Raw genomic sequence first — 25,221 nt, 5'->3', positions numbered from 1 at the left:
CATGTATGTTTTGGGGACATGTGTGTTTTGGGGACATATGTGGGGACTGTGTTTATACTGTGTGGTGTGTTGTGTGTTTACACTAGACTGGTGATCAGTGAGTAAAAAGCTGTAAAAAACAGATTATACTCACTGATCATCAGCCGGCTGCAGCGATCTGCTCTCCTCTCCTCAGCGACGACTTCTGTTTGAGGAGAGGAGGAGCCGATTGCCTAGCAACCGGCTGTTTGTTTACATCACATGACGGCCGTGATTGGACACGGCCGTCGTGTGATCAGGAGGGCCAATCACAGAGCCCTCCTGCCGATCTGAGATGTGCCGTGTCCGGGTGACACGAGCACATCGGGATCGCGCCGCTGCGCGGGCATGCGCGCGATCCCGCTCCTTCTGAAGGACGTTCCTGAAAGTCCTATCAGAAGTAGACGGCTCCCACCCGGCCGTATATGTAGATTGGCCGGGTGGGAAGTGGTTAAGATGCGGACATCACGTGGTTCGGCGTTCCGGTCCAGAATGTTTTACTGACTTCATGGTCCTGGTCCTCCTGACCAGCCCCCAGGAAGGCTATGACCTGGGGTGCGGATCCACCAGATTTTGATGTCTCGGGCTGGCTAACCCGAGGCAAGGAAACTAAAGGAGTATTCCGAGGTGGTTGGGTGCCGTCTCCGGCTTGGGAGAGACCCAGTGACTTCAAGCATTCCAGGGGAGGACTTTTCAGAAGAAGACCACCTCTGGGTTGGTTTCTTAGTAAGTGCCTGGAAGGGCTGAAGTACCCAAGAGAATCCGGTGTCGTGGATATCGGCAAGCTGGCTGAAAGATCCAGGTATCCTACGAGTGTTTTTCAAGTTTAGTTTCTCTACGTGTTCTACAACGTCTGTGGCAGAGACATATCTTGTATGTTCTACAACAACGTCTGTGGCTGAGACTTGTTCCTGAGTAAGCACCTTGTCAGAGAGGGACTGTCCAACTTGCGTGAACATCCAGTTGTGAATGGCTATTCTCTGGATGCAGTCAAAGTAAGCAAGTTCTTCAACATTTGACTTTGACACTTATGCCGCGTACACACGACCGGACTTTTCGAGGGACTAGGTCCGACGGTCTTTCCGACGGACTTTCGGTGGAGTTCCTAAGGACTTTCGAATGAATGGACTTGGCCACACACAAACACACCAAAGTCCAACGGATTCGAACGTGATGGCGTATGACCAGACTAGAATAAGGAAATTCATAGCCAGTAGCCAATAGCTGCCCTAACTTCGTTTTTTTGTCCGTTGGACTAGCATACACACAAACGTATTTCTCGGTCCAGCGGAGTTCCGGTGGAAAAATTTAAAACATGTTCTATTTCTAAAGTCCGCCAGATTTTTGGCAAGCAAAGGTCCGATGGAGCCCACACACGATCGAATTGTCCGACCTTTACTGTCAAAAAGTCCGGTTGTGTGTACGTGGCATAAGCGTACATGAACTTCCTTTCCAACCCTCTGATCCCAATTTAAGAGACTGTTCATTGTCTACGTTTTGCAAATAAAATCCATTCAAGTGGATCTGTTGTCAGTCTCTCGAGTTACTGGGCCATTTACCACAGGACACCCCTAGACATGAAACGAGGAGAACAGAAGAGAAGGTAACGGTAAGCCCAAATTTAACCAGCAGCTCCTTCGGGGGTAGTGCTACAACTGATTTTGGAACATCTAAGCATGGAAATATGGAAATGTTGATAAAAGTAGCATTTTGCTTCAATGGTACCTTTTGTTCTACATACAAATAGGTCCAAAATATGTCTACTCTTCAAGTGCCATTTGAACACAATACAATAAGAAAAAAAATATTTTTGCAGTGTATTAAATGTTTGTAGTTGTTAAGCCCCATACACACTATCACATTTTCTGCAGATTTTTCCTTCAGTTTTACCAAAACCTTATAATATGAGGTCAAACCTTAGGAGTTTCAATTTGTATGCAATCAGGCAGGCCCTTGCACTACGTGGTTTTGGTAAATCTGAAGACAACAATCAGCAGAAAATCTGATAGTGTGTATGGGGCTTTAAAGTCTGTGCAGTGAGAGAGTTGTTTAGCAGATTCAGTGGCCTCAGGTTTTCAAACATCAAAAAAATATTCAATATAGACTTCCTCTTCATATATTTCACCAGTTAACATTGCCCACACGGATACGTACTGCAGGACTGTTGTAAAATGAAAATACCTGTTCAAATTATTTGCTAAACAAATATACAAAGATTACCATACAGGATGCTAGAGTTGTCTTAATAACTTTAAAACGGACCTTGGATCAGCAAGAAAAATGAACTTTGGTAATAGGTGTGGACCTTCTCAGACTTCCCAAACAATCTGACAAGCAGCAACTGTGTAAAGTATATTGTTTCCACAAAGCTAAGAAAGTTCCTAGTGTTTGCAAATGTCCATGTGTTAGATGATGGACAAACACATTGGAAGAGATTTACAAAAACTGGTGCAAGCAGAATCTGGTGCAGCTGTGCATAGTAACCAAACAGCTTCTAGGATTTATTGTTACAGTTTACTTGAACAAGCTGAAGTTAGAAGCATATTCTGTGTACACTAGTTTTAATAAATCTCCCCCACTGTGGCTAGGTGCGGTCTTTCGTCTAGTCTTTTAGTTTATTCAGTATAAAAGGTTTGGCAAATGTGGGGAAAGTGATGAAAAAAGTTAGGCTGGCCACACATGCATCATTTTTTTTATCAAAAAGCGGGCTGATTGAAAAAAATGGATGAAGGAATCCTACCTGCTTTGCTTTTGTGTTCTGACAGCAGGGACTCCTCCGCTGTCAGAATACACTGATCAGGGCTGCAGCCCTTGATCAAATTAAAGTTATCCAACAGTCCCGTTCGAGAGAAGTTGTTCATTAAGGCAACTTCTGTCAAGTGGGAACGGTCATAGATCGAAAATTCGGATAGTCCCTGATGAACCAACTGCATTTAGATCCATCTGTGACAAGCAAAACATGGGCTTTATGCATTTAAAAAAAAGTACAGATGTACCTCATGAATTTTATGTTAAACTAATCTTTTAAACAGAAGCATAGAGGAAGCCAATCCAGATCTGACTGAGGTTCTTGATGGCCCTGGTCATTGCGTGTCAGGCAGAAGGGCTGCCATACTAGAGAATATCTTACTATTATGCATAGACCATCACATATTGGCTTTTGTATAGTGGCCATTGTACCATTACATGCTGATCCACTGAGTACAATTACGTAATGACCATTATTACCAAAGATTTGTAAAAGTTCTAAGTTGCCCATAATAATTTATATAAGCCCTTGTACACACGGTCGGAAATTCCGATGGAAAATGTCCCATCAGACCGTGTTGGCAGATAATCCGACCATGTGTGGGCTCTATCGGACTTTTACAGTCGGAATGGCCAACCAACAAAGTTTGAGAGCTGGATATAAAATTTTCCGACAACATGATTCGATCGGACTTTATGCAATCGTTTGTAGAGAATTCCAATCGGACAAAGTGCCATGCATGCTCAGATCAAATTACGAGACCAAAGCTATTGGCTACTAGCCTGAACGTAGTCCCGTCGTAACGACCGAACGTAATCACGTTCCATACAATCGGATTTTCCGGCAACTTTGTCCGACCGTGTGTATGCAACACCAGGGTAATAAAAACTAAATGAACCCCAGTAGTAATGCATGGAATACATCCTGAAATAGTTTATCATTAAACAAGTATATCTAGTACAAAGCTAAGTCTGTTTCCAACCAAATAGCTATACCAAAGCAAATTGCTTCCTTATGATCAAGGAAGAAATGTTACTTCCTGTTTTTTTCAGATTTTTGATTAATGCTTTTATTTACATTTGTCTGCTGAATAGAAAAGTAAATAATTAACAGAAAATTATGCTTTGAGGGTTGATTTCAAATTTTTTTTAGTTAATATTAACTAATATTAACGAATTCACTTTAATCTACATTTTAAGAGTTCCTGAATAGCTAGCATCTCATCGGGCAAATCGCTGCCATCAACATTACAGCAATGCCAAAATTCTTTGCATTATTCTGTTTTTCCGTTTCTGAAAATTCACCTGAGAGATGGTCCATTCTACATCACCTGCCCTTTTTCTACCATGATCAGCCAAAACCCAGTTTCTCCAAGGATTTGATTCCTCTGTACAGGTAGTGTTGATCTGCTTGTAAAAACCATCATGGCAGGCAGCTCTTGTGACAGATAGGGAAATCTGATATAGCAAACAGATCAGAAAACATGGAGTACACTGGCCACAGGAAACACAGTACCATTTATTAAAAATATAAGACTAATTATACTTGCAGACATTTCCGGCACCTCATCTGGATCTGGGGAACACATCCGCCATTTGTTGTAATCATTATGGGTTGCCACTTGTCAATGCTGGACATGCACTTTGAATACCTTATCCCTTTCATTCACACTTTCAAGCAGGTTTTATTGTGTTGGCTTACATTTTATGTTTGTGAGTATTTTTCATCCTATATTTTAAATAAATGGTGGTGCATACTCAATGAGGCCAGTGCACTCTCTGTTTTCTGCTTTATCATGCCTTTCAGCACTAAAATAAATCCAGTGGGTATTCACAAAGAGATCCAGTTTCAGACAAACAGAAAACTCATATGCCAGCCCCAAGTATAATCCCTCCTCTTTCCACCATGCCTTGGTTTTCTGGTCAGTAAAACAGTATTAAGGGCATAAATATAAGTAGATGAGGTAAAACCTGTGGAGAGCATGGGGACTCAACCTGAAGCTCCAGACCAAAATGGAGAAGATCACCACATAAGGAGAATGACTCCATATGGAAGAAAATACTGAACCTAAGCCAGCAGGAAACTGATTAGCCAGAAGCCACCAAAGAAATGCGGAGCAAAAATGAAACTATCGAAAATGGGAGAAAGGACCCATAAACTCAGTAAAAAAAAAACACTGGGGATTACCCCCACAAGGAAAAGGTCATATGAGCAAACCTATTCCAAAAAAATGTCCAGGCAAGAAAGACTAGGTTGTCTTTGCAGAATGCCGTAAGCTTGATATCCCTAGCCATTAGCAGCAAGGGAGATAGAACTCCGAAACTAAAGGAGACTGCCTGGCCAGACAACCAACCTTGCTAAGTGAAGTACACCAGAGAATATACAACCCAAGTCCCAAAAAGTTTGGATGCTGTGTAAAATCCACATTAAAACAGAATGAAATGATTTTCAAATCTCAAACCCCATATTTTATTCACAATAGAAAACATATCAAATGTTTAAACCGAGAAAATTTATAATTTTAGTAAACAAAATAAAATCATTTTGAAATTGATGACAGCTACACGTCTCAAAAACCTTCTTTTATCTGGGAACTGAGGAGACCAGTTGCTAAAGCTTTGGGAAAGGAGTGTTGTCCCATTCTTGCCTAATATAGTATTCTAACTGCTCAACAGTACCGAGTTTTCTTGGTTGTATTTCTGGTTTCAAGATATATTTTCAGTTGATGAACGGTTTGGACTGCAGGATAGTCAGTTACAGTGGGTACAGAAAAGAAACACCCTCTTTAAAATAATGACATTTTGTTGCTTTGCAGCCTGAAATGAAGACAGACACATTTTTTGATTTATCCAGCTGTATTTACTCGATATAATGTTTAACACCCAAGTGAACAATATAACACCAACATGTCAGAATCTTTTTTTTTTATTATTCAAAAACAGAATCACTGAGTTGGAAAAAGGATCACCACCCCCTAAAAATGACTTATAAACTCAATCAGGTGTAGCTAATCACTTTCTCAATGACACACAAAGCCATTTGACTTTCAACTATAGTCATTTTGATGAGCTCAGCATGAAAAGGGCTTTCTTTGAGCATTTTAGTCCCTGGTAGTGCAACTGAAGAAAACAATCAACTATGGATGGCAAGACAGAGTCAAAAGATCTCCTGGATAAAGTTGTAGACAGGCACAAGTCAGAAGATGGGAAAATGGCTTTATCAATGCCTAGAAGCACAATGAAGTCTATTATTAGGAAGTGGAAGGTATTTGGTACAACACAGACCCTCTCTGGATCAGGACGTCGCTACAAACTGGATGAAAGGGCCAGAAGGAAACTGGTCAGAGAGGCTACCAAGTGGCCTACAGCAACTCTGAAGCAGCTGCAGGAATTTATGACAGAGTGTTCATTGTATGCATGTGACAATAATATCAAAAATTCTCCACAAATGTGGCTTGTATGGGAGGGTTGCACAAAAAAAGCCAATCCTAAAGAAAGGCCACATACACTCAAGACTGAGCTTTGCCAAAATGCACATTGAAGATTCTGAGGCATATGGAAAAAGGTGTAATTGTCAGATGAGACAGAAATGTTATTATTTGGCCTCAACACCAAACAATATGTCTGGTGGAAATCCAATACAGCTCACCAGCCAAATAACACAATTTCTACAGTAAAGCATGGAGGTGGTAATATCCTGTTATGGGGGTGTTTCTCTGGACCTCAGTGGGACAATGCTGGGTCTGCTGGATGCGTGAGTACATGAAATGTGAAGATACCACCTTATGGTAAGTAAGGGTGAAAAACAAAACGTGGAGGTGGGGGTGGTGGATGTCGATCTGCTTTATCTTATTTTTGGCATGGCATAGAAAACTGACGTGATTTTTGGAAGTATTCTTGAGCCCATGCAGTGCCATCTGTAAGAGAATCATGCATGTTTTCAATGCAGTGCCGTCTGAGGGCTAGAAGATCACAGGCAACCAATATTGTGTTTCAGTCTTGTCCCTTGCACACAGAGATTTCTCCAGAGTCTCAGAATGTTTTGATGAGAATATGTACTGTAGATGATATATTTAAAGTTTTTGCGATTGTATTTTGAGGAACATTATTCTGAAATTGTTCCACCTTTCACAGATTGATGTACCTCTCCCCATCTTCACTTCTGAGACACTCTAAGTCTCTAAGATGCTCTTCTTATACCCAATTATGTTACTGACCTGTTGCCCATTAACCTAATATAGCGCTACCCCCGAAGGAGCTGCTGGACTTCGGGCTTACTTTCCCACATAGCAACCACAGCTAGGCAAAAGGAATTTTCCACACTCTTTCCTCCAATGGCTCAAGAAACAGTCCAGGGGTTTTGGTTTTAAGTGTTTATTTTGGGAACATAGATCTTGGATGGGGTTTAGGGGTACCTGGGATGCCCAGAACTGAAGAAATTACGAACTCCAAACAAACTGTTGAGGACCTGCTAAAGTCTTTGGCTGCTATAATCCAAAGTGAACTGTGAGTAACGGCGAAGCTGCAACAGGCAATAAAACCCCCAAAGACACAGCACCTGACTATATTGTGTAGCACCTGGCCCAAAGTTAGAGGTGTGTTGGTGCTCCTAGCTGTCTGCACTTAAGTTACCCCTGATCCCAGACACATTAGGTATTGTACTTCTCTCTCTCCTACTTTTGGGTGTATGGCTGGCCTGTACTCACTCAGTCTCCTTAAGTAGCTTTGAGAATCCAGAAGGCTGCTGTACTGGCCTTTTGCTGAACAGGCTGCTTCTGGCTTGGCTTAAAGTTTTCAGCTGAGCTTAGCTGAAATTGTAGCTGAGTAATGTCCTGGAACTTCCTTTCTCTTTCTCTCCTCTTGCGCTTTCTATTCTGCCTCAGGGGGGCAAAGCCCCCCAGCACAGGGGTCACCTCTAGATGGCTAGACCCTGCACTCTGCTTCTAGATTGCCAAGCTTCTGAGTATGTGGGGGCTGCTTCCCCACCTTCTTGGCTCCCAGGGATTGGTGGAAGCTCCATGAATATTCAGGCTGCAGTCTCTGTCCCTCTGCCCACTACATTCTGGAAACATCCAGTGAGTTTCAGAAGACAGGGAGGTAACAGAGCCATGGCCTATGAAGCACTGTCCAGTCTCAATTACCACATTATCCTTTGCATACAGGAGGGGGGGGGGGGCTAAATTTACCTACACCAGCAACAGTGAGGACGCTACACTAATTAATTCAAAAAAGGTTCCTCCAGAGTTTCCTTGTTAGTATCACAGATTTTGCCAGCTTTTTGTTGCTCTGTCAACTTTTTTTTGAGACGTGTTGCTGCCATCAATTTCAAAATCACTTTATTTTTTTCTTAAAATGGTACATTTTTTCAGTTTAAACATTTAATGTTTCTATTGTAAATAAAATATGGGTTTATGAGATTTGAAAATCATTGCATTCTGTTTTTAAGTAGATTTTACACAGTGTCACAGCAGTGCATGAAGAGACCTCTAAGACCATTGGTGAACATAAGGGTTGATCATACAAAGTCAACATGATAGAAGGAAGACACCACCACAAGGGTAGGCAGGAATAAAAATCAGACCTCCCAGATTGGTGAGCTTGGGCTCACCAGAAAACATTCAGGATGAAGGTAAAACATCCAGCCAGGAAACCTGAAGAACCTGACTAACCCTGACCCCATCCATGTGTTGATCCTGTGAAGCATCAACAGCTGTAGAGCAAGGGACAGGAATCTTTCCAAAATGCTAAGGGAATTTCTCTGATTAAGGACCATGCAAGCAAAGGTATCTGGTGCACCTCACCCATGAAGATGCTGACCACCCAAAGAAGGAGGGTTAATTCTCAGGTGAAAGGGACCCATGAAGTCCTCCAAACAAAATCTAGGGTGATCCACCCGCCAAACTTTTCTCATTGGAGCTAAAGAAAGGACATCTACAGTATACCCCTTAGAACACTAGCAAAGTCTGAGACATGCTGGGTAGAGGAGGGCTTATATTGATGGCTGGTTTACAACTTTTCTGTTTGCTATGGTCCAAACTTTTTGTAGGCTGCAACGTAACTCAACTGTATCTGAATTCCTGAGTCCTTCAGATGACAAGAAGGAAATCATGTTTACTTTTTCCTTTGTAGGTAGATACTTGGATTAAGGTGTGATGGACACTATCAACTTACCTAGAGATGTTGGCCTGGCTGTCTTAGGAGAAGCTCTCTTTGGTGAAGACTCAGGATGTGGAGCTACAGGCTGTACAGGTCTAGTTTGTTTGGCTGCTAGTTTTTTTAAGCTTGCTTGTCTCTTTTCAAACATTTCCTGAACATCAGTCAGCTTCTGTAGTACTTTTTGAACACTTGCCTGGAATAAAGAACAAGTTAAACATCAATCAGTATTTTTTAAAAATATTATAATTATATTCTTTTTGAAAATGTACTGCTTTACAATAATTTATTTACATATTCATATACAGTACATCAGCAACAACAGCAATCAGCCTTGTTCAAGCATGTAGTTAAAGTTGGGTTTCAGGCAAAAGTGGTTAACATACATACAGACCCATACAGTAGAAGTAGATTTGGTGAACTTTTCTTCCTACAGTTAGGACGACTTCACACTGCCCTAGTGCAGTCCTGCTATGCTTTGGGCAAAGTGCAGCTAACCTGCAGTTTTCAAATGGGTTGGCTGTGCTTTCCCCTTTCTCATAGACTTCTATGATGTCCTGCTGTTTTGGTTCAGTTTTGGAAAACACATCAATGATGCAGGCCTCAAAACACATCAATGATGCAAATTGGATGGGGGTTTCGCTGCATCCAATTTGCATAGCAGGAGAACGAGACCGACTCTCTATGGAGATAGTTCACATATCTCCGTGTCGGCTGTGGAACGCACTGCACACTGCTCCATTTCAGGGCAAAATTCAGGCAAATATTTGGCCCTGATTTGTCCCAGAAACGGAGAATAGGGACACATATATTTTTATAGGTTAAGAAAAGGAATAAAATGCAAAAGAACGCAGATCCAGTTCGTTTAATTCATAACATATTTTATATAATTAAAGATGAACTTCCACCTCCTAATGAAAATACTTTTCTCCTTAAATTTAGGTGCTTTTTACTTATATGCCCAGTGGATCAAACGCAACTCTCTTCTCCTGTGTCACTCTTCTAATCCAGGTCCCGCCCTGCAATGCCAACTTACTTTTGGTCATGGGGAGATGGCGATCTCTTTCTGGTTCTTGCAGTCGGCCCCTACTGTCTCAGACAGAGATCTGGCACTCTGGCACAAGTCATTTGTATACATGTTTCCATCTTGGAGAGTTTTATGAATTGTAAAATGAATGCCACCTGAGATATCTGACATCCAGGCATCCCAGGAGGCAGTGGGAAGGCAGTGCAGATATCATCCTCGTCTAGGTGAATAATAAGGAAGTCGGAGGGCACTAGCATAATAAGGGGAAAACTGTATTTCTATTTTCATAACATAAAAAAGTATCATGTTATTTTCATAAAAAATCTTTTTTTCTGAATACAGGGACCCCAAGTATGTATAGATGTTGATACATACAGTAGTCCTGTATGCACAATAAATATATGTATAGAGAATTTTCCGGTACAATGGCTGAAATTTACAGATAATTTAAAAATCCTACAAAATTAGCTGAAATACAACCAAATTATAATTTACAATTATAATGTTACAATAATTTATAATTATAATTTTACAAACCTTTACTGCTCTTACTGTGCTCGCTATGAATGGTTAGTAACTGTCATCCTTTGATTGCTAACCATTCAGGGTGGTTACTGATTACACTGCTCTACTCCCCAGAGACCCTGTGCAACATGATCATTGGGATAAGAGCAATCTCCCAAGCATGCTGCAGCTGGGGAACATGGACTTTTATTAATAATCTCTTGGCATGAGGTACTTGCTGAAATTATATTAATTTACAGTGAGGGAGTGGGGTTGGGATAAACTACAAAATGGTTATGATAGTAATATAGTGTTATTGTACAATATGACTTATGTTTTCGAATTTTTTAACATGACACTTACCTTTATCTCAGAGGAGAGAATCATTTCATATTTGTGGTAGAGTTCTGTTGGATTGGACAGCTGGTGACCCATTGAGCGACCAATAAAATTTTCAATGTCCTGGAGTGCTGACTCTGCTCCATCCTGTGACTGGCACTTGTCTACAGCTTGAGAAGCTAAGAGATAGATTCCATCTTCACACCACTGGTTAGCCTGGTAATCATATAAAGCAATAAAAAATATCCTTGTAAGGGTCACGTCAAGTTAAATTAATCTACAGCCAAATATTTATCTGCATCGCTGTTGGGAAGATTTTGTCTCATTTCCTATCCTGGTGACTATGTTCGCACAAATCCGGGATGTGATGCAATATTTCCTCAAAAGCAATTTTAAGCTTACCCAATGAAGTAGCAAACAGTACTAAAAGCCTGAAATAGGATCCAAACCTTTCCTGCTGTTTCCAAAACTAGCTGGAGACACTCTTTACTGTGTGACACATACCAATTTTGCCTGTAGCAACATGATCACTAGGTGAAAAGCACAGGTAAGTTTACCTAATGGGTTAGCAAACAGCACTAAAAGCATGAAATAGGATACAACCCTTTTTCTAATCTTTCCAAAACTAGCTGGAGATACTCCTTACTGTTTCACATAAACTAATTTTGCCTGCTATTGCATGGAATTAATAACGAACTAATAGAACAAAAAAAAAAATGGTCCCTCAACTTAATAAAAATGGCCAGTACATTAGAAGGATCCAGGTAGCTACCAGCATAGTTAAATCATTATGCATGGTCTTCTCACCTTGTCAAGTTGCTGGTGCAAATCCAGTGATTTCCTTAGTATGTCATACTTTTTCTTGGCCTCGTTGGTGAAGTCATCGCATATACGCCGCAGCTCTATACATTTTGGCCTGATGGAGTCAACAGCATAGTGGTTGTTCTGAATCAGCTGATCCCCATGAAGAGCATGTAACTGGGCTTTTTCCAATAACTCCTTGGAAGTAATCAAGAGGACAGAATATAAGTAATCAAAAGAGACTAATGCTATTTTAGAATATCAACCTAGCTCTTATAATTGCAAAGGATATTCATGTATAAACCGACCTAAGTGCATTGGTGTAAGAACAGGAGTCACAACATTCAAAGGATTTGGGAAGGGCAGGGGCCCCGCAGTGCTACCCTTTGCTCCTCCACCACAGTTTAGGGCTCCCACTTTAGAACCCCCTCCTCTTCTTTTTGCAGCTGCCTATCGAGGGCCACAGAGACTCATGCTAGAAATCATCATATAGTAGATGCATTTCCATGATAAAAAAAAATATTCTATAACTTGTTCTCTATCCTTTCTACACAGTGCTCCACTAGTTGTCATATTATGTACTGTAGGCATATGACCTTTTTATTACCGGCTTCTTCAAGCGCTTATCACATACAGTAGCATATTTTCGGCACTGTATATAATGCATCAGATCAGATAATAACCTGCTCTATTGGCTTCCTGCCTAGTCAGTAATAATATTAAGTAATGTGTAATTGCAGACCTTTCTGGTATGTATTGCCTCCTAATCCCCATACACATGGTTGAATGCCGGGTGACATTGGCCAGTTCAATAAAAACGTGTTGGCATTCAACCCGTTTCAAAAACCATGTAGTATGTCACTACATTCATGTTTGTTGGCTGACAATTCCTTGCTGTTTGTATGCAAGACAAAATCCAGGCACACGCCTTCGGACAGAAGTCTGAGGTTTCCTCTGCGGAAAATCCGATCGTGTGCACGAGGCTTTAGGCTAAGTTCACAGTGCTGTGACCTGATTTTTTGTGTGATTATGTAGTGCAACCTAAATGCTACTTGGATGTAGTTTGCATATTCTGTGGGGCCAAAATCACACTGGAATCGCAACAAAGTAGCACAAGAACCTTTACAAAATCTTGCTGTGCCTGCAAGTTATATTGAAGTTAATGGGCACTGTTGAAAACAAATTGATTTCCATTGCCATGGGATTCTATGCTGTATCTGAAATCACACTAGTGTGAATGGAGCCTTAGTCTCATCCACCATATATTTATTTTTATAAAGGTGGTTAGCAGTAACTCCAAGGAATGAGAAAAGATAAACATACAGATAATACAACAATCATGAATTATATTATTCCTGTGAACAGTTCCCTGTAAGGATAGGTCCATTTGTCCTATATGAAAAGTTGATTGATACTCATTCTATAAATCCAAATAATATTGTAGTATATTGATTCATAATTTTTATATATATATATATATATATATATTTTTTTTTTATTATTTATGATTTACCTGTCCTTTTTCTTCCAGCTGCTTCAGCTCCTTCAGAAGATGTTCTACACGGGATACGCTATCTCCAATGTCTGTGAAAGCAGCTTGAGTATCCATCAGTGCATCCAGAGTAAGCTTTAGCTATGGAAAATCAAACCGAGATTAAGTCAGTCCTGTGCAATTACATTTTATTACAAGATCATAGCTCCCAACTGTCCCTCATTTTGAGGGAATGTTCTTCAAAATTCCTCTGTCCCTCTTTCCTGCTCATTAGTCCTTCATTTTGGTCTAAAAGTAAAGACCTCCTTAAACAATGTATTATTTATCTCCCCAAACTATTATATGTTGTACTATGGTAAACCTTTCATCCATCCTCTGAATTCTTACATTTGTTTTGACCGGCCGTAATGAAGGTAAATTAGTGGTAAAAAGGACAGAATTTCCATGCATATTCATTCCTTCTGATCTGCATAACTGGGGGTGTGTCAGGGGTGTGTCCTTTGGCAACATACCTTGGGCTAAAGGTGTCCCTCTTTACCATCTCAGAAAGTTAGGAGATAGATACGATTGGTAAAGAAGGATGCAGATTGAGGCCTGGTTCACACTTATGCAGATTGCAGTTTGCATATTCCAGATGCAATTTGCATTTTTCAATACACGCTTTTGATTCATTGAGTCTATGGAACCAGAAACAAAATTCCCTGGCCCTTTGCATAAAATGCACAGACGTGAACGTGACCCATAGGAAACCATGGTAAATGGACTGTAGTGTGTTTCTGCAAAACTGAAAATACACTAAAAAATGCATAGGTGTGAACAAGGCCTACTAAATTTAGAGCTACTAAAATTACTTAATACAATCAGTTAAAAGCTTTCCTTCTTTTTTTTCAAATGGGAGAGCTGCTAATTTATAGATAGTGGCTATTTATAAATTAGCTTAAAGTTCATTATGTTTAAGGCTGGGTTTAGACTATCTTCACATGCGGCTCACAGCAGGAGTCTGGTGTGTCCCTGTTCACCGTTTTCAGGTCTGATTTCAGCCCAAATTTTTGGCTTAATTCGGACCTGAAGCAGACCAAAAGACGCACGGGACTCCTGTGCATATTTGCACTGGAGCTGCTGCGGAGATATGTGAACCGGCTCAAAATCTTCTACTATTGTGAAATGGATGTGGAAAACCCCGCACTCAATTCACAATAGTATGAACCTAGCCTTAAAGTGGAGGGCCACCCTAAAATAAAAAATAGCATTAATATTCTTAATTTTTTTTTTAAAAAGAATTTGAAACAAAACTTTTTTTTTAACTTACCAGAAGCCCCTGTTGCTAGGCAGTCTTCCCTATCTGCCTCTTCCTATTCCTCGGCTCTTCTTCCTCTTCAGCAAGTGGCCCCGTTGCCTTCTGGGATATGTGTGTGTCCCAGAAAACAACGGGGCCATTCACAAAGCGATGCGTGACTTGCGTATGCGCAGTAGGAGACCGGCAGTGAAGCCGCAAGGCTCCACTGCCTGTTTCCCTTGGTTAAGATGGTGGTGCTGACAGCCGATCCGATGGACGGATTGGCCCCAGGGGACTGACATTGCGGGCTCGCTGGATAGGTAAGTGTCCTTATTAAAAGTCAGCAGCTACAGCGCTTGTAGCTGCTGACTTTTAAAAAAACCACATTGCGGCCAGAACGCCCCTTTAAGGCTTTGTTCACCATGTTAGTTTTTCTGCACCTGTTTTTTCAAGAAGACAAAGAAAATAACACTCTATGTGCCCTGTTCACACCATAACACTGCAATCAAGTGAGTCTTTTTTGTTTTGCACAGAAATAAGTAACATAAATTCTCTGCAAGGGAACCAAAATACCCTTTTGATTTGCCAGAAATGCACTCAGCCCCTGTTCGAATCTAATATTAATCAATTAACAAATGAATGAATGGGTGAGATTGTTTCAGAAAAATTGAGTTGAATATATATATATATATATATATATATATATATATATATATATATATATTTATATCTCTTCTATGTATGGATAAGGTAAAATTATATATAGACTTTTATATTTGTGAAAATATACATTGTTATAGACTTCATAAGCAGTTATATGTAGAGTCAACATGTGTTAGTAATTAAGAGTGAGTTGAGTTCTCACCTCCTCCCATCACAGATGGGAAGGAAGGTTTTACATTACTTAAGATGAAAACGTTTCAAAGTTTTAGTTAAGATCATCATTTCTTTATACTACAATATTTCTTGATTAGGATCTTTTTATTAACATTGGGTTTTCAATGAATATAAAATACATATAAATTTATGTAGTATTCGTTTTAGAAAGTTAGGAAACGTATGTTGTATATGTAAAATATGTTTACACACCGTTTTTGGTCACTCTTCAGGAATATCAACCCCCACCCTTGTGTGAGGAGAGAGGGTAGCTATGTCTCATTAAAAGCCTACAATTTTCTGTAGGACTATAAAGCTCAGAGATACTATAAGACAAGCCAGCCTTTTCAGGAGAAGGTGGGGGCTGAATTTAGGAATAAAAAGCTAGTAACAGAGAGATTTGCTGCAGACACATCACAAGACTTTTCTGCCACATCTACATACACACAATCACACATCCGATTCAATCTTCATCTTAAGAATATAATACATTATTAATGAAATTCTATACTTTGATATTGTTCTTGTAATATTTTGCTATTTTTATTATTAAATCAATTTTTGAGTTTTTACACGAGAACTGAACAAACTTTCTTGGAATTTTCCTTGTCAATATGAATTTTTGAAATATCGATATTATTACTCTAAAAACAAGAGTTTTGTCAGCCCTGCCCAGTGTCTTTTTTAAACTGACTATAACCTCCCACTCTCAGATCTCCACAACATAAATGCTAATTATTATGTAATCCTAAATAAAAACTAGGGTTTTTTTTTTTTTTTAAATAACACAGGAAGTATGGGAAGAAAAAAGGACAGCTCTGAATTTCTGGCAAACCAATACAACAAAATACTTCCAAAGGTATATGCCCTCCTAACCCTCTTGTCTTGATAATACTTAAAGGGACCCTGATGCATCTAGCAAATGTGGGTGCGGTTGAGGCCACCATAATTTATATTACCACTGTACTATGTGGTTTGGTGTGTGACAATTTTGTGCTTATCGTACTTTATGTGCATTTCCACACGTTTGGCAGACAGGCACAAACTGTGCATTCTTGGATGCACCTATATAGTGTGAACAAGCCCTAAATGTCTCATCAGACATGGCACTGAGCTAATGTCCTTCCTTCATAATAAAGGTATATAAATAATACAATTAGTCCAAATCTTCAGATTAGTCATGGGAAGATGAATCTAACTATTTCATATTTTGTCATTTTTGTTAGAATGTTGTTCTCTTCCGAATTTAAAAGGAAAATTTAAGTTTGTTTAATATTTGTCAGTTTGTAATTTAATATAATTAAAATTACTTTCCATTTCAGTTTGCAACTATTAATGATAACATATTAACTGTCAAAATTTCTCAAGCACATCTTTCAAGAAACAAAAGCAACAGAAGTCAACAAACAGACTGGATTTACCAGAATGGTTTCCCTTGTTTTTGTATTTGGATTATTGTCCTTCCTGGAAGTTTGGTAAATCAAATAACAGCTAACCCCAGAAAGATTTTTTACGAAACAGAAAATTCACCTTTGGTGACATACAGCTCATATTCACGCCCATGGAGGTGAATGTTTCCTTATTACAACTTTGAAACTTGTGTGCTTTATTTATAGCAAAACGCCCTACTACAAGATTGACACAACTTTACCCGAGGATTCACGTACATTTACAATTGAATCCAATTAGTCTGAATCCTGGGTGAAAGCTCTGTGACAAAAAATGTATAAATAGATATGTTCTCTGTTGAGTTTACTTCAACAAATGCACTTGTGTAGCCTCATTATCCATAGAGAGGATGTACGTAAGGATGCACAATGAAATTTGAAAACCTTGCATGCAAGATCCACTCTAACGAGAATATTCAAAATTGGCATTGGCCAAGCATAAAACAGACCCTAATAACGACATGCACAAAGTAAGTGCCGCTATAGTTTTGGATAGTGTGTGGCAAAGTTAAAACCTTTGACAGGTTTATAGTGGTGTTTGTACCCCATTAGAAGATGGTCCCTCTCTTCATGAGTGGTCACTGTGACAAAAAAAATGATGTGAAATTTTCCAACTGCGGACATAGCAGCAATAAGTTGTAACCTTTTTCAATTTCTTTTAATTGTAGAGACAATGGGGTTCATTTACTAAAGGCAAAAAGACTATGCACTTTGAAAAGTGCAGTTGCTCCAGAGCTTAATAAATGAGCAGAAGCTCTGCTGACTTCCATCATCCAATCATGTGCAAGCAAAAATGCATTTTTTTTAATTTTACTTTCACGTGATTGGATACTCTTTGCAAAGTGAAACCTTACCTCATTTACAAAGCTCTGGAGCAACTGCTCTACTAGTGTGCGGCCTATCAGGTATCTGTTCAATCATTGTACTCTTTTTTTATGTGTCCTATTTATGTGATCAGTGAAGATGAGACAAAGAAAACAAATACATATTATTTTACTAAAGGCCAATAGATGATAGGCAGCATTAGAAAAGGACATATCTATGTGTCCAATAATACCATAATAAAAAAGTATACATTGTACTGTTGCTAAGCTTTTGCTAAGCTGCTAGTCAACAGAGGACACGTATTTGCATAATGCTCTAAATAAACCTTCAGTCAGACTGATTTAAGGAATGCAAGAGAATATGATTGTAAGATGGCAATTTTGGTTTCTAAGCTATTAATACCAATGGCAACAATTCATGTGTGTGTATCTATAATTACGGGTGTCATTCTTTGCTGTTGATGGTTACTAAAAGCATGAACAGAATACTTACCATGACACATGCTCTTTGAAATAATCTCCTATTGACTTTGTTTACTGTAGGTAGCAATGAGTGACGAACACTATACCAATGCATATCTGTATTGTTTGAATAAAGTGACTTTCTGGTTCTACCACATACTGTACCTGTCTGTGAGTGTGCTATATGAGGAGGGCTCTTAAGTAAGAGGGGCTTTGATGGAGACTCTGATGATGGAGTCTCTGATGATTGAGCCCCTGAAAGGCTCAATTTTATTTGAAATTTCTTTGCTTTGTTTTACTGAAGTATTTTCCCGTTGTTCTAAATCATATCCTGATGAATTTAGAACTCAAAGTACTGTATTAATTCATTTAAATCAATGGTCTCTAAACTTTCTAAACAAAGGGACAGTTTATTTTCCTTCAGACTTTAGAAGGGCCAAACTGTGGCCAATGTGAGTGGAAATGTTCCTGGCATTAGTGGGGTAAACACCACCACATTTGGGGGAGGAATAATGCTCCATAGTTGGTATCATAGGGAGGAATAGTGCCCCATTATTGGTGTCAGTGGGAGAAATGTGTCCCAATGTTGGTGTCAGATGGTACAATAGTGTTTTGTATCAATGGATGGATCTGATTTTTTCCAGCCCACAGCTATTTGTAAAAAATACATTGTGGCTGTCATACTGAAAAGTTTGCTCTGCCTTACTCTTGCCACATCCCATATCCAAATTAACACTCCCCAGTATTGAACCACTATAGAGAACATGCATACAATGTCATATTAACTGGTATAACATACCTCTCTGAAATCATGCTCAAAGTGTCGCAGCTGCAAGCATTGTTCTAACTTTAGCTGATGGCGACTCCAGAACTGGTTGAATGCTTTTTCTGTCTCATCCAGCTGGGCCAGTAATCTGCAGAAAGCAAATAGATACATTAAAGAGAATATTCATGTGTGCTTAGCACCCAAAATACAAAACTTTCATATTAGTACATGTAACCTCTTAACCTGGATAACATTAACAGCCTGTGTCAATGTGCTTTTGTTTGCTTCAGGCAGGTTTTGCCTTCCCACACAAGTCTTTGAGAATGCAAATCCCACCTGAAGCAGGTCAAGTGCAGGTCAGATGGAGATTAATTGCAGATCAAATGCCCCTATCAGTGAATCCTGAATAATTTCAGAAGCATCTTGTACAACCGGTCGGACATTCCAACATAAAATGTCCGATCAGACCGTGTTGTCGGATAATCCGACCGCGTGTGGGCTTGATCGGACTTTTTACGTTGGAATGTCCGACCAACAAAGTTTGAGAGCTGGATATAAAAAATTTCCGACAACATGATTCGATCAGACTTTGTCCGATTGTTTGTAGAGAATTCTGATCAGACAAAGTGCCACGCATGCTCAGATCAAATTCCTAGACCAAAGCTATTGGCCCGTCATGATGAACGAACGTCATCACGTTCTGAACGATCGGATTTTCCGACAACTTTGTCTGACCGTGTGTATGCAACACCAGTTTCGGACAAAATCAGTTGGAAAAAATCTGACGAATTTTGTTGTCGGAATGTCCGACTGTGTGTACAAGGGCTTAAATTTTTTGTAACAAAACACTGCGCTATTCTTACCAAAAAATGAAAAATGAAACACACAGGAGAGCTGCTAACACATCACTAGGGTATCGAGTGTGAAGTAAACAATGCTATATAAAAGTGTAGCGCTTCTCAAAACTTCAAACACCAAACATAATTATGCCTTCCTTACATAAGCATAATAAGTGCAAAATTATACCAATGCATTCAGTGAAAAATTCCACTATGAAGTGGTGCACATAACACATAAAATCTTACGTAAGTATTGATTACTATGTAAACATATATTTGTGACTATAAAGTGAGAGAAAAGAATTTTCCAAAAAATCCAGGAGACAAAAAAAGGGAGAAAAAAGGAAAAAGGGTCCCAATAAAACAGTACAGAGTCCTTTGTGTATAGTATCCTTCTATGGTCCACAAGTGTGCAGGAAATATGTTACACCTCCTTCATGAAAAACTCGTGCATTAACCACGTGAAGTTCCCATCATCAGGCGAATTGAACGCTTACCGGAATTATTGGATCCTCACAAATTTACATTTGGGGGATCATACAGACTCTTGCAAACATATGCAGATTCTTACAGCAACCAGTTATCCAGGGGGACCTTGAGTATAACCAATTCCTTCATATGTTGAGAGGTATTTTAACTCCAGCCAGATATATCCATAGGCATGATTAAATACATATGAAGAAGAAAACAGGGACCAAAAATAGTGTAATTCCGTTTTTTATAGAAAAATAAAAGATAAAAGTACAAAACTCACATGTGTACAGTAGTTTAAGCGCTTAGCAAGATAAAACACGATTGCAGTAGAGTCCCGACGCGTTTCGTCGTAGAAGACGTCATCTGGGGTCACTACTGCAATCGTGTTTTATCTTGCTAAGCGCTATAATACTATACACAAAGGACTCTGTACTGTTTTATTGGGACCCTTTTTCCTTTTTTCTCACTTTTTTTGTCTCCTGGATTTTTTGGAAAATTATTTTCTCTCACTTTATAGTCACAAATATATGTTTACATAGTAATCAATACTTACGTAAGATTTTATGTGTTATGTGCACCACTTCATAGTGGAATTTTTCACTGAATGCATTGGTATAATTTTGCACTTATTATGCGTGTGTACAAGGGCTAACTGATGGAGCCCTGATGGCTAGTTATCGAAAGCAGTAACAATAAACATGCTTTTTATTTTATTTTTAAATGCTATTTTAACCCTTTTTGCATTTCTTACTTCTGATCTCCTATGACCTCTTTGCAGCCACTTCCGGGCTACACACATTCTAATGTTTGTCATTGCTAAGTGTAAGCTCCCTGATTATGCAATCAGCACAGCTGCTTATAATTATAGACTATGCTGACAGCACATGTGATAAAACAACAATGCAGGATATCAATTGGGAGACAGGAACAAAGAATTGTCACCCCATAACAGGAAGTGCCTGAAAAAGAATGTTCATGTCAGGATTACAAGTTATTATTTTCATGAAATTTACAGATGTCAAAATATTACAAATGGCTTTTAAACTAACATTACCATATTATATGTGTAGCCAGGTACTGGACTACAACAACATAGAAAAGGAGACATTGCCCTTAGTTGCTTCAATCTCTACTTAGATGCTGGACAGCATGCCGCACTATCCCCTCCAGCCAGCAGGGGAAGAGCTATAACCTGGAAGTCTATGGCCTCCTATGCAGGGTGCTGAGAATAATGGGAGTTGTAGTTCACGATATCAGCCATAGAATAGGGCCAATGGATCCTTTATACTACAGTTCACAGAGGACGTTAAGAAGAAGAGGGAGTGGCAAGAGGCCTTTTACCAGACTGCATAAAACCTCTTAATCTTGGCGCAGTGGGAACTGATGAGAGCACATCTACCTGCATGATGACAGGGCTACTGGGAGGCCAGACCAGCTTGAAGCCTGGGAGCATAGACACCCAGCACAGAGCATCTGCACCATTGCCATAGGGAGACCTCAGCGTCCTCTCACCCTCTTACTACCGGTGATCACAAGAGGTATTCAGTGGAGAGGCAGAGGGGGGGCCCCCCTTTCACAGCGAGAATTCAGAGGCACACCACAGGGGCTGGTGAGAGGACTCACTGCCCATTTTTTGCAGGGGCTGAGCCACAAGAGGCAGGACACTGGTTATATGGCACCTCTACTGCAGCTATACTGCATCCATCCAGCATCTATCCAGTACCTATACTTCATCCTTACTGCATGCTGGTTTATTAAGACTTTCAATAAGTGCACCAAGGCTTCTTAAAGGTCCCCAACAATAGCTGGCAGAAGAGCAACCTAAGGGACTGCCCCCTTTGCCAAGCCATTCTTCTAGGCCCCTACTCATTATTCAATTAATGTGTACCTCCACCCAGTGAACCTAGGCCTAACAGTCACCAATAAGGCACCATTGCAGTAGCAGAGCAATACAAGCAATTGTATTCTAACATTTGTACAGTATTTAATGTATGCTGTTAAAAGTTTATAGAAGGCTTGGTTGAATGAAACAAAATAAACAATTTCCAACTGTATAGCTGAACAGTACTGCTGATTCGTGTTGTATGCAAGATTTTGCACTAGTAATACACAGAGTGCAGGGGTCAGAAGAGCATAACGTACAGGTCAGTAGACAGAGTACCCCAATGCATTTCAACTCTGGCCCCTGGAGCTTAATCATGGGGATCTGTGGGGGCGGAGTGAACCGCTTTGGGGCATGGCCTGATCAAAGTCCAGGCTGAGGTTGCCCCTCCGTTCCCCTCTCTAGGACACCTTAGATGTGCAACTTGCAGGGGTTACCCCTTTTTACCTTGAACTCTTCCAGGAGCCAGGACGGGCTCCATCCCCTGTCAGCACTCTAACAGCAGCTGCGGATGTACCATCTAAATACCCCCTCTTTACTGAGCCTGAGTGGCACACATACACTTTCCAGGTCACAGCGAGTACAGATCTCCACCAGTAACACCCCCCCCCCCCCCCCCCCCCCCCCAAGTATAGTTATCCCCTCAGTCACAGGAGACCTGCTTAATTGGATAAAGGAAGTTGGAATAATTGTGTCAATGTGTGTTAATTGAGAAAACCTTGTTGCAGTTACTGTAAGTGTTATTGAAATGTGTACATGGTAATGTTCTAATCTACACCAGGGGTGTGCAACCTGTGACCCAAGACAGCTATAAATGCAACCCAACACAAAATCAGAAACTTTCTTTGAAATTTTTTTTTCTTTTTTTTTTTTTGTAAAAAAATGTATTTGCACTTAGAGAACACATGTGGCTAAAGAAAAAAATAGACTGTCTCTTTACCGGACTTTTATAAATTTTCTCTTCCCAAAGAAAATATCCCACTCTTCACAATTATGCCTTATTCATGTCATCAGTTTTCAGCAGCACATACATTAAAGCCCTATACACACTATCTGTTTTTCTGCTGAGTTTTTCCTTCAGATTTTAAAAAAACCATATAATCTGAGGTCAAACCTCATGTTTGTATGCAATCAGGCAGGCCCTTGCTCTACATGGTTTTGATAAACCTGAAGGAAAAACTCCGCAGAAAAACTGTGTATGTATGGGGCTTAAAACCAACATTTTTGATGAGAACCTTAAGAATTCATTAAGAATTGCTACTACATCCATCAATCCAGATACTGTTATACCGTGTACACACGGTCGGACTTTCCGGCAGAAAAAGTCAGAAGGAATCTTTTCATCTGATATTCCAATCGTGTGTGGGCCTCATCTGACTTTTTTTTTTTTCGAAAATTCTGACGGAACTAGAAATAGAACATGTTTTAAATCTTTCCGACGGAATAAATTCCTATCGGGAAAACTGTTCATCTGTATGTTGTTCCGACAGACCAAAAACAACGCATAGGCAGCTATTGGCTACTGGCTATTGAACTTCCTTTTTTTAGTCCCGTTGTACGTGTTGTACGTCACCATGTTCTAGACGATCGGACTTTGGTATGATAGTGTGTAGGCAAGACTGTTTCAGCGGAACTCCGTCGGAAAAAAAAATGTCAGAGTTTATTCTGACGGAAAAAAACAGTTGTGTGTATGCGGCATTAGTTTATCCTATTGTTAGTGTATTTTATGTGTGGCCCCAGACAATTCCTCTTCTTACATTGTGGCCCAGGAAGGTCAAAATTTTGGACATTCTGTTTTACACTTTCCCTATAAAACACATCTGCGGATTTTTTAAATCAAGTCCAGCTCACAGGACAAGATACTGCCTCGCTGCTGTCAATCACATCCAATGACACGGCACGCTGGGGGGTGGGGCCGAGTGATACAGTGAGCGGCTACGACCACCAGCTGTATCACGGGAGCATGCCCGCAAGCACTCCACATCATATGAGGGAGCTCGCATGAAGTCGTGGAGTCCTTGCGGGAGACAGCCGAGACAGCCGTCGAGGGACCCCAGAAGAGCAGATTCGGGGCCACTCTGTGCAAAATGAGCTGCACAGTGGAGGTAAGTATAACATGTTTGTTATTTAAAAAAAAAAAAAAATGCCTTTAGTGGTCCTTTAAGACAGCACTAATATATAATGTTCTAGAAGAGACGATTATATACAAGTGCTGTGAGTAGCACTAATACATGTAAGTGCAATGGTGGGTTTTTAAATAAATTTGGCTTTAAGAAAAACTTCACTATTTGGAGTCTGTTTATATTCTATTACTGCATTGCTGATGAGGTAACTTTACTGTGCAGGAAGTCGATCAGGGATTATGATGATTGAAAAAAGAAGATACACAATATATATACACAATAAAAATGAAAGACTTTGTTCTCTGTTTGGGCCCCTTCACATGGGTACCCTCTGTTTTGTGACATCGGTGTCCATTCAGTTGTTTCTTGTCAAAACTGGCCCAGTAGCTTTCTATGGGCAAGCAGATTTAAATGGATGTGTGTCCATTTACATTGTTACCTCCAATCTATCATATTTATGTCCCAAATAAAAACAGAAAAGGCTACAGACCTTTTATGTTTTTCTTGGACCTACCTAGATAGACTCAGAATTTAATATAAATTGACACACATCCGTTTATGTCTGCTTGACGATTCACAAACCTGGAGCTTTCATTCAGATCTGCTTGAAAAAACTGACAGGCAGATGTGATCAGAACACCCAGGTAAAAGGGCCCTAGATATGCACATATCTATTTGACTTTTATTACAAGGTATAGTTCTTTCTGATGAAGTCAGATTGATGAAACGTGAGCAACTTTTTGTCTCGAACGTCCGGTCAGTGGAACCCACGTCGGTGCCAGGATATGAGCAGAGCAGCGGCGTTCTTACTATTGTAAACAGGCGGGTTACATCTGTGTCGATGTATGGGCACTTTCCTGTCAGCAATATTTTTATTTGCTCTTACGATTTATAAATAAAATTACTACACAATACAATATACTATTACCATCTCTTGGTTTACATGGTGGAGTGGAGGAAACAGTATTGGATAGATCAGGTACCAGTGCCTAAGTAGGAGGATTTCTCTGATACAAGATCGTTTGCCCACACCTAAGGGGCCAGCATGATAAAAGGAGAGTGAGGATTTACAGGAACAAAGCATTTAGTGACCACCTTTTTACAAAAGTTGTCATCATTGTCTAGTGAGTGATCCATTCACATGAGCACATTGGGTGTGAAGTAAATAG

General features: G+C 39.9%; 1 protein-coding gene across 5 annotated transcripts in view; it reads right to left on the bottom strand.

Moving 5' to 3' along the window:
* The window catches only part of MCF2L2 (MCF.2 cell line derived transforming sequence-like 2), a 493,994-nt gene that overhangs the window by 327,122 nt on the left and 141,651 nt on the right, over positions 1-25,221 (bottom strand). For all 5 annotated transcript variants that reach the window (XM_077487886.1, XM_077487887.1, XM_077487884.1 and 2 more), the window contains exons 9-13: positions 18,768-18,882; positions 13,104-13,223; positions 11,597-11,788; positions 10,814-11,005; positions 8,938-9,115 (exon numbers count right to left, since the gene is read on the bottom strand). In XM_077487886.1, coding sequence (XP_077344012.1) covers positions 8,938-9,115; positions 10,814-11,005; positions 11,597-11,788; positions 13,104-13,223; positions 18,768-18,882 — 797 coding nt within the window. The remainder of the gene's footprint in view (positions 1-8,937; positions 9,116-10,813; positions 11,006-11,596; positions 11,789-13,103; positions 13,224-18,767; positions 18,883-25,221) is intronic.

This window comes from Lithobates pipiens, unplaced genomic scaffold (assembly GCF_037356315.1).
Source record: "Lithobates pipiens isolate NorthernLeopardFrog02 unplaced genomic scaffold, aLitPip1_a1.2 Scaffold_18, whole genome shotgun sequence".
In the NCBI taxonomy this organism is placed as follows: domain Eukaryota; kingdom Metazoa; phylum Chordata; class Amphibia; order Anura; family Ranidae; genus Lithobates; species Lithobates pipiens.
This window is presented reverse-complemented; position numbering and strand designations above follow the sequence as displayed.